We start from the raw sequence: 10,740 nt of genomic DNA, 5'->3' as shown, positions 1-10,740 counted from the left end.
CCATCGCACCGCGAAGCGCGCGGGCAGTCTCCCGGGTGACTGCTCCAGGGCCGGGCTCTCCACCATTCCCAGGAGAATACTCAGGCGCGGACTCGCCCGCGCTGGGGAGAGAGGAAGCCGACTAAAACCCGGGAATGGGGCCCGGGGCGCATGCGCAACCCAGCCTTGGCGTTTGAGTGTTCGCCCCGCCGCGGCAGCCGCTAGGTGGCGCATGCGCCCTGGAGGGTGCGGGCCGGTCTCCGGGAAGAAGGCGGCGGCGGCGGCGGCAGCGGCAGCGGCAGCGAAAGGCGGGGGCGCCGTGGGGGCCGGGCCCGTGTTTACGGAGCGGCGGGAGGGCGCGGACGCGGAACCCGGCGCGGCGGCACGATGGTCATGGCGCATTTCGTTGAGAATTTTTGGGTAAGAGAAGGATGTTGGACACTGTGTGGGTTTCAGAGTCCGAGGGTTTCTGCGCCTGACCTCGGCCTGCGTGCGCTTCGGGCGGTGGCTGCGGCGGCGGCTCCGCGGGCAGGGCCGGCGTCCTCTGACCGCCGCCTGCTTCGTCCCGCCCGGATGCAGCCCGTCGGGCGACGGGGAGCCGGCCGCCCCGACTCGCCGGCTTGCCGTCCTTGCGGGGGGCGGGGGCTGTCAGCGCGGCGCCCCTGCCCGCGGCGGGGACGCGGCGGGGCCTCCCGCCGCCCGCGCTGGGACAAAGCGCCGGATGGGGCGGGAGACGGGCTGGCCCCGCCGGAGACTCCCGGCGCCGGGCGCGCTCCGCGGCTCGGACGCGGACGACGGGCCAGCGGCGCGGCCGCTCCCAGCTGCGCGCTGCCGGCGAGGGCGGGCGGCAGCCAGGCGGAGGGGCTCGCTTCCTTCCCGCCCGGCAGGCCCCCCATCTTAGCCCTCTGGCCCGCCCACCATGTCCCCAAGAATTCCCGTGCGGGCTTGGGCCGGAGCAGCGCTTCCTCTCGGCCTCGCAGCTCGGCTCGTGGGTCCGCGCCCGGGACTTTGCCTCTGGGCCTGTTCACGACGCGTATGAAAGTTGAATTTCATGTAACTGGATTCCTTGGGCTTGAATGCACCCATACTTCCCCCTGTTCGCTGTGCTGCTTCCCCTTCCTCGTTCTTTCCGCACCGTTGCTCTTAACGCAGTATCTGTGTTAGGTGGGAGTGAGTTCCCAGTCTCCCTGTGGAGTGTTTGCCTGCAGTCATTGTTTGTTGTAATGGGAAGTACAGTTCGGCCCTGTACGGGAAAGCAACGTGTGTACTCAGGTAACTCAGGAATCCCATTTTATGGCTTGACAGTTGCAAGTGCTACGATTCCATTTTAGTCAAGATGTACAAATATTTGAAGTGGTCCTATTTCAGTGGATAAGGATGTGTCTTCAATTCTTAATTTCTGAGGGTTCAAGCATTGTGTTGCTTAGTAACCAAATCAGTTCATAGTCATTTGTCTTGAATGTTCCTTGTTTTCCACAGGTGACGTAAATATTAGACGTTAGGTGTTTTTTTTTTTTGGTGTGTGTGTGTGTGTTTAACAGCTTTATTGAATTCACCTGCCATACAATACACCCATTTAACAAAGCACTTTTCGTATATTCATAGAGTCGTGCAAACGTCACCACACTTTTAGAACAATTTCATCATCTCAGGAAGAATACCACTGTTCATTAGCAGTCACTCTACATTTTCTTCTTACCTCAGTCCTAGGCAACTAATCTATAGATTTCTGCCTATGTAGATTTGTCTCTTGTGGACATAATCATATAAATGGGTTTATACCTGTGGTCCTTTGTGACTGGCTTTTTCACTTAGCATTTTTCCAAGGTTCAGCCAGGATGTAGCACGCAGTACTTAATTCCATCTTATGCCGAAATAGTGTTCCATTGTGTGTGTATATACACATCCACATCTCACATTGTATTTATCCATTCATCAGTGGTAGTAGACATTTGGTTGTTTGTGCTTTTCGGCTGTTATAAATAATGCTGCTATGGACATTTTTGTGCAAGTTTTTATGTGGACATATGTCTTCATTTCTTTTGGGAATGGAATTGCTGGGTTATATAGTAACTTTCTGTTGAACATTTTGAGGAACAGCCAAACATTTTCCAAAGTGGTTGCACCATTTTACAATCCTACTAACAATGTCTGAGAGTTCCAGTTTTTCCACATGCTGGACAACACTTGTTGCTATCGGTCTTTTTAATTGTAGTGGATGGGTGTGAAGTAATATCCCCTTGTGATTTTGATTTGCAGATACATGATTTTGTAAGTATTTTCTCCCATTCTGTGGGTTGTCTTTTTCACTCTCTTGATGGTGTCCTTTGAAGCACAGAAGTTTTTAATTTTGAAGTCCAGTTTGTCTAATTATTCTGTTATCACTTATGCTTTTGTTGTCATATCTAAGAAGTCTTTCCTACCCCAGGATCACAAAGGTTAACTTCTGTGTTATTTCAGTGGATTTTATATGTAGTTTTAGTTCTTACATTTAGGCCTGTGATCCATTGGAAGTTAATTTTTGTGTACAGTACTGGGAAGAGGTGCAACTTCATTCTTTAAATGTGGATCTAGTTGTCCTGGCATTATTTGTTGAAAAGGCTCTTCTTTTTCCATTGGGTAATCTTGGGACTCTTGTCAAAAATCAGTTGACAATAGATGTATGAGTTTATTTCTGGATTTTCATTGGTATCCCATCATCTCTCCTTATGCTGGTACCACACTGTTTTGATCACTGTAGCTGTGCGGTAAGTTTGGAATGGGAACGTGTGAGTGCTCCAACTTTGTTCTTCTTTTTCAAGATTTTTATGGCTCTTCTGGGTCCCTTGATTTTCCATAGGAATTTTAGCTTTGATCTGTTGATTTTAAACTTTAGGTTTTACCGTGGCAATATGTAAAACTCTATAAGGATTATTTAAAATTTGACTTTCTTAGAATGTTCTGTATTTTTTTGGATGCACGAATGTGTTTTTGAAGTTTGCAAACTTAAGTCAAAATTGTACATTAACGTTTAAAGATTATCTTTTGTTTTCTGTTCACTGAATTTTGAACAAAGCCTTTTTTGATGTTTTTAGCTGTTTTATGAACAATGCTTTATGAACATTTTTGTGCAGGTTTTTGTGTGCCCCTTGTTTGCCCTCTTAGTAGAGAAATGGGAATAAATTTGGATATCTGAAATCTAGAGAGGATCCCAAGCCTACTTTATGTTTTAGTGTTTGCCTTCACTTCAAATATTGAGTACAAATAGTTAAAATAGGCTGCATTTTATTTTACTTTCAAGCCTGGTTGGGGCTGAATGCTCTAAATTGAATCTTAAAAAGCTTCAAAGGAGGGCTAAATGAACTAGGAAACCCTGAGAACTAAATAACTTCTCAGAATTTGATAGCTGTCTATTTAAGACAACTTAAAATTTTACCTATTTCTAAATCATTTATAAAATGATTTCTTAAAATAGAGAATTTAGAATAATAATTTCACTTTTCTCCCCTAATGTTTAACGTGGCACTGTCAAAACAAAATAAAACTTGTCAAAGTGAGGTAATGGGAACCTTTAAAGTTTTAGGTTTCTAACCAGACAAGCTATTAATTGTTTTTTTTCCCTACATTTAAAAGACAGATCTTTTTGTTGTGGCATTTTGTTAGAGGAAAACTTGAATCATTGAAACTCTCTTCAAGTTCTTTTGAAAGCAGCACATCCTGTCTTTTTCTTTATAGTTTTTCTTAACTAAAACTATATGCTACATTACAAATTACTTAATACTATACTTTGAAGAGAAAAATATATCCAAAACTTGCTACACAACAGGTGTTTTGTTGCTGATAAGTCAGTTTTTGCCACAAAGTAGAATGACACAAAGATAATCAAGTTGAAATGTTTTTCTTTCTATTAAACTTGGACAGCAAAAATAATTTTGATAATAGAAATCCACAGTTACCTTTAATATGTAAAAGCAGTTGTTAGCCCTTCAAAAGATTAACTTTAAAAGATATTGACAAATATTACAGTGAAGTGTCTCCTTATGCTGCTACTTTCTCAAAGAGTCAAGTACTGGTTTACAATACTTTTGAGATTATATATGCCAACTTTACACTATAGTGATTAAAATGGCTTTATTTTTTTTATATAAGCCCAAATTATTTAATTCAGGAGTTTAAAAGTTTTTTTTAAGGAATGGACTTTATGGTGGTAATTATTTAAGGGGAAAAAACAAGTGAGCACAACATACCTGATTTAAATACCTTATAAACTTCACTTTACATAGTAATCCCAGTCTATATAAGATCTAAAGCATTCTCCCAAAGACATCAAGTGTTATTCTTTAGCATACATCACATTGTAATGAAGTGACCTTTTTAGTTGTGACTTTTTCCAAAGATTTCCATTCAGCGCATCAAAAATGAATGAATAACAATTATTTTAGGTATTTTTGTTCTGAAGTTTTTCCTTCTTTCTCTCACTTTTTTTTTTAAATTTCTTTTTCTGCTTAATCAGTGCAGAAGTCTCATGCCATTTATCTATTGATTTCACTGGTATTGCCACACTTTAGTTTTAATTCGGAGCACTTGGTTATACAGTTCTCTCCTGGTATCCTTGGGGGATTGGTTCCAGGACCAGTACCAAAATCTACATGATGCCCAAGTCCCTTGTATAAAAGGCATAATACTGTATATCCAAAATTTGATCTATCATTACAAGGATAAACTGGGAAGATTAAAATGTTTTTTAAAAATCTAGAGTTACTATTAATAGGACTTTGGAATGCAAAACTATTATATTTTTGCTTGATTATTTAATCTAAATTTAGTATCCTACATCAGAGACTAACAGACAGACAGACACACACATACGCATTCTTTGGGGTTATTTATCCATATGAAAAATTAAAAATAAACATCTTTAGAAAATTAGTTGAGGTGACCATAGAAACCCACAATATAGACTTTTTATTATGTGAAATTTCCAAATATTGTCGTTTGGGGTACCTGCTAAGGCTCTAATCCCATCAGATGATATACTAAAATTTTTAAAGTGTGTATGTTTGTGTATTTACATATATACGTTAATTAATAAATTTGCAAAATTTATGTTGTTTAGTATTTAAAAGGTACAAAAGGGAATGTAGGATAAAATCTCCCTCGTTTTATCCACCAAGATCTCCCAAGAGGCAATCACTGTTACCAGTTTCTTATATAGCTTTCCAGAGGTAACCTAGGTATGTACAAGCAAATAACATACATGTTAAAATGTGTTATTGTATAACTGTTAGGCAGTTAGCCATGCCCAAACTATTTTCAACTGCAACAAGTTATGAAAATTCAAACTTCAGATTCATCTAACTTAATTCAAGTAGACTTGACAGGTAGTTATTATAAAGTTATATAGTATTTTAGGTGGAACTAAATTTTGTCAGGCTCCTTAGGTTTTTGGGGGGTGGGGTGGAAGGGTGGTTGGTTTTTTATTTTTGCCTTAATCATTGAAATTGAGAAATTGATACTGATTTAGTCTGCGTAAGTTCAGTTTAGGGGAAGGATTTTAGAGGATTGATATGCAGCGATAGAAATTTGCTGTCTGGGTTCTTTTCCAGCCCTACAGCCTAAATCCTAAATGTTCTAATCTTCCAGAACTACTTGAAATATTTAGGCAAAGGCATGGGAGAACAGTATGCTTTGTGTCATCCTGCACTTTTGATTAGCATAAGCCTTTTGGAAATATATATATGTATATATATATTATATAGTTCCAAATATACATATGTATACACACACACACACATATATATATTTTTTTGGAAGTAATTTTTTGAGTCATGGGATGTCTCCTGAGATTATCCATTCTGATTTTATAATTCTAGAACAATTAACAGAAGCCTCCTGAGAAGTCTATATAGAAATATAATGACATGGAGACATACAGGAAAGGGAATAAGGACTTGACTTTCAATTTATCTAGTGTGGAAAAATGAAAAGATATTTGAATTGAAAGAATTTTAGGAATCTGGTCCACAGAGATGAACAAAAATTGGTCAGATGTGAGGAAAAACAAAAACAAAACAGTAATGGAGACTTGTAATTACAGTTGAGCCTTGAACAATGTGAGGATTAGGGGTGCTGACCCTTGCATAGTTGAAGATCAGCGTATAACTTATAATTATCATAGTTGGCCCTTCCTATCCATGGTTTCCATAACCGCGATTCCACATGCATGGATTCAACCAACCCTGATCATGTAGTAGCACTGTAGTATTTACTATTGAAAAAAATCCATGTGTAAGTGGACCTGTGAAGTTCAAACCTATGTTTGTTTCAAGTGTCAGTTGTGTATCTACTGGTAAAGAGGCTAGAGAGTGTTGCTGGAATGGCCAGAGGCAAAGGGTTAAATTGGGAAGTGGTTGGTGAACTGTGTGATGATGCTGAGGCACACAGTTCCATCATGCACAGGCTCCTTGATGGAATTACAGTACTAAAAATTATGGAAGATATGACAAGCATGTTTACTTGACTTTAGGGAAAAGATAGGAAGGTATAATGTAAGTAAAGCAAATTGGTGGTGCTGGGGCCTTAAATAAGAAGTGTTTGTTTTTAGTTGGTTGAAACAACAGCCAGTGAAGATTTTTCCTTTTTATTTATAACTTATTATGTGATAGTTAAAACACATAAGAAAATAAAAATTACCTATAGCCTTTCGCTCTGTCCTCTAAGATTTCCTTTGGAAATATAAAATTCAAAACAGGTTCTACTGTATAGTTCTGTATCTTGGTATTTTCAAATGATATTAATATCAAAAGCATTTTTCTCATGTGATTAAGTATTCTTTGAAAATATTTTCAGTATAGGTTTCATGGAATGGATAAGATGTAATTTTTTTTAGCATTCCCCTTTTGGACATTTAGGTTACTTCCAGTTTTTTTTTCCATTTATGAATTATGAGAACTGGAGATTTAAGTATTAATGTGAACAAAATGTTAGATTAAAAAGGTAGCCTTGTGTGTCTTTCCAAGCATAGATTGAAAAATTTTTGAGAAAGCTGAAATTGTTGTTTTATTTTACTTTTCATTTCGAAAGTAATGAAAACTACATTTACTTACAGAATATTACAGAAAATTTGAAAGATAAAACAATAAAAAATTAGCTCAAAAGTATTTGCTTCTGCTATTTATATTGTGTGTGTGTATATATATAGATATATAGTATCTTTTTAGATAGCTTGAAGGATTTAACTAAGTGGAAGAGCTGAGTTGCAATTTAAAAGATTAGGGAGAAGTATTTGAGGGGTCCGAGAATGATTTTTTTTTTTAAACAATAAGATTTGTTTCCTTTAATCAGTGGACGGATGTTTGAGTAACTTTTGTTCTGACTGCTGATTCTACGTTTTAATCACTGTTTTCTGCTTTAGCAGTATCTTGCCAAGAGCTCTACACAATAGTTTTAGTGATTTTTTTTTTTTTTTTTAGTTTTAGTGATCTTGTGTGAAAATTTTAATATGTAAATAAAACATGGATTAGAAGAGATTATAACCAGTGGTTGAAAGTCCTGTTTACTTATAGAAAAACTGTGTGCATGTATTTTTTTTTCTCCCTAGCAGTTTTCAAGGCCCTGGAGGGCTGTCATTGCATGTTTGTTGAATTCCTGTCAAAAATGTGAAGATTCTTCACTAGAGGGGCCATTCTTCAAAACAAAACAAAATCTTCAGAATTAGTTAAACATTTCATAATAGTTTTCAGAGAAGGCAGGATAAAGTGAGACTATATCAGATACACATTGATGTTATACTTTTCAGCGACTTGTCAAAGGTTACTTAATAAATGTCAGTAAGAGCTAGAGTAAAAGGAAAATGTAGAGAGGTAGAAATGATGATATTTATTTATTTTTGAGGCTGTTGAGAGGAAGCTTAGGCATGTTATTGCTGTTCACATGACAGTACCTCCTGAGCTTTCTTTTCTCCTTCCCAAAAAAATTTTTTTTTGATTATAAAGGAAACTAGGTAAAATCAACTTTTTAATAAATAGCCTGATTATACAGTGTATACTCTTAATCTTTTGCCTATTTTCTAGTTCTTTGACTTATCAAAAGTGAAGACTATCCAGGTTTTTAATTTTAGTGTTTAATTTATTGTTGCCCTTAAAAGTTCTTTGAAGGATAAGTTTCAAAGCCTTAATTAAAGTCTATGGGATTTATAGTTTTGTGCTCTTCTACTATTACTTTATGTTAAGTTCCATTTTCATTAACTTAGGAATTTCATAGCATTGTTAATAGAGGAGTCATTTTTTTCTTCCAGTGGAAATATTTTGTATTTTGATTGTATTTTGTATCTGTTAAAATTTTTTTAAAGTATAAAGTTATAAGATCAACCACAAAAAAGATGTTTTGAGTTGCCAAAATAGATTCAATGACTTACTTAAACTTTTTAACTTTAAATTTCAAGGATATGTCGCTTGTAGACTCTATATTAGACCAGAAAAAAATATGAACATGTTTAATGACTTTGTGGCCTTACTTATAACTTAGTCTTTGCAGCTGTTTCGCTTTAATTGATAATTTAGATGCAAAACAATATGCATAACATGATCTCATTTTCATATTAAAAAGTAACATGTTTCTATATGTATGCAAAAAGGAATCTGGACTGATATACATCAAACTGTTAATTGCAGTCATCTTCCTTCAATTAGAGTATTTAGAGGAAAGGATGGGTAGTAAGTTTGTGTTCTCTTAAAGGACTTGTATGATTATGGACTTCCATTTTTAAAGTATGATAAAACTTTTTTCTCCCCCACTTCATATTAGGAATTGTTAAAAAGATTTTTACACCTATATATAGTGGATTATAACAAGATTTTATTTACCTCAGGTCACATTCGGGAGACTTTCTCTGAAAGTGCTACCTCTTTGCAAAGTGTATTGAGATTGGCAGAGACAAGATCCTATCTTAGTATAAACCTTCATCGTAATTGTCCTCCTTGGATCATCAGTGGTGTTAGGAGCTGTTTTTGTCAGTTAACACTGAAAATTTCTCTTCTAGAATTTATTGATTAGAAACAATAAAATATTATTTACTTTTTTGTCAACTTTATTGAAATTTATTTTGTGTATCATACAGTTCATCACTTAAAATGCACAGGTTAGTAGTTTTGGTAATGTTCACAGGTATGTGTAAACCATCATCACAATTTTAAATTACCTCAAAATTTTTCATTACCTCAAAAAGAAATCTCATACCTTTTATCACTCCATATCTCACCCTCACTCCACCTCAAGCAACACGCTAATCTACTTTATGTTTCTATAGACTTCCCTATTTTGCACTTGAATAGGAGTGGAATCATATAGTATGTGGTCTTTTGTGACTGGCTTCTTTCTCTTAGCATAATGTTTTCAAGGTTCAGCAACATTATAGCATGTATCAATATTTCATTTGTTTTATGGCTGAATAATATTCCAGTGCATGGGTATATCATATCGCTTATTCATTTGTTAGTTGATGCACATTTGGGTCGTTTCTGCCTTTTGGTTATCATGAATAATGCTGCTATAAATATTAGTGTACTGATTTTTTTGTGGACATATGTATTTTCTTACGTGTAGATTAAACTGATGAATAAGCCAGCTGAAAACAAGCTCGTCACTGATGAGTAAATACATACTCTTAAAAATCTAGGGCAGACGGGGGGGAGTGAGAAACACACGGAGGGTCCGCAGTGCAGCCCAGCGTTCCCGGACCGAGATGTCGATCCGCGGCTGAACGGAGGGTCCGGGAGCGGGAGCGTGGAAACCGGAGAGCTGGTTCAGGGACAAGCAACCCCAAAAGTTTGGACAACCATGAGGAAACAGAGAAACACCATGCAGACAAAGGAGCAGGAAAAAAACCCACAGGACCAAATAAATGAGGAGGAAATAGGCAAAATGCCTGAAAAAGAATTTAGAGTAATGATAGTAAAAATGATACAAAATCTTGATAACAAAATAGAGAAAGTACAAGAAACAGTTCATAAGAACTCAGAAAAACAAACAGCAATGGATAACAAAATAACTGAAATTAAAAATACTCCAGATGCTATAACCAGCAGAATGACTGAGGCAGAAGAACGAATAAGTGAGTTGGAAGATAGAATGGGGGAAATAACTGCCACAGAGCAGGAAAAATAAAAAAGAATAAAAAGATTAGAAGACAGTCTCAGAGACCTCAGTGATAACATTAAGCATACCAACATTCGAATTACAGGCATCCCAGAAGAAGAAGAAAACAAGAAAGGGTCTGAGAAAATATTTGAAGAGGTTATAGTGGAAAACTTCCCCAGCATGGGAAGGGAAATAATTAACCAAGTCCAAGAAACACAGAGAGTCCCATACAGAATAAACCCAAGGAGAAATACACCAAGACACATATTAATCAAACTAACGACAATTAAACACAAAGAAAAAATATTAAAAGCAGCAAGAGAAAAGCAACAAACAACATATAAGGGAAAACCCATAAGGATAACAGCGACCTTTCTACAGAAACTCTGCAGGCCAGAAGGGAATGGCAGGATATACTGAAAGTCCTGAAAGAGAGAAACCTACAGCCAAGAATACTCTAGCCAGCAAGAATCTCATTCAGATTTGAGGGAGAAATCAAAAGCTTTCCAGACAAGCAAAAGTTAAGAGAATTCAGCACCACCAAACCAGCCTTACAACAAGTGCTAAAGGAACTTTTCTAAGTAGGAAACACAAGAAAAGGAAAACACCTGCAAATACAAACCCAAAACAATTAAGAAAATGGTA

The 10,740-nt window shown here is 37.5% G+C and overlaps 1 protein-coding gene across 5 annotated transcripts in view; it reads left to right on the top strand.

The window, feature by feature from the left end:
- Positions 1 to 241: 241 nt before the first annotated feature.
- The window catches only part of FCHO2 (FCH and mu domain containing endocytic adaptor 2), a 122,054-nt gene continuing 111,555 nt past the window's right edge, over positions 242 to 10,740 (top strand). For 3 of the 5 annotated variants that reach the window (XM_057741249.1, XM_057741276.1, XM_057741240.1), the window contains exon 1: positions 242 to 399. In XM_057741249.1, coding sequence (XP_057597232.1) covers positions 367 to 399 — 33 coding nt within the window. In that variant the 5' untranslated portion in view covers positions 242 to 366. Of the gene's footprint in view, positions 400 to 787; positions 1,252 to 10,740 lie in introns of those variants that run through there. The other 2 variants (XM_057741259.1, XM_057741269.1) reach the window with 2 other exon arrangements.

This window comes from Hippopotamus amphibius, chromosome 1, assembly GCF_030028045.1.
Source record: "Hippopotamus amphibius kiboko isolate mHipAmp2 chromosome 1, mHipAmp2.hap2, whole genome shotgun sequence".
NCBI classification, from domain to species: Eukaryota; Metazoa; Chordata; class Mammalia; order Artiodactyla; family Hippopotamidae; genus Hippopotamus; species Hippopotamus amphibius.
Note: the sequence above shows the minus strand (reverse complement) of the source record. Positions and strands in the feature narration are given on the sequence as shown.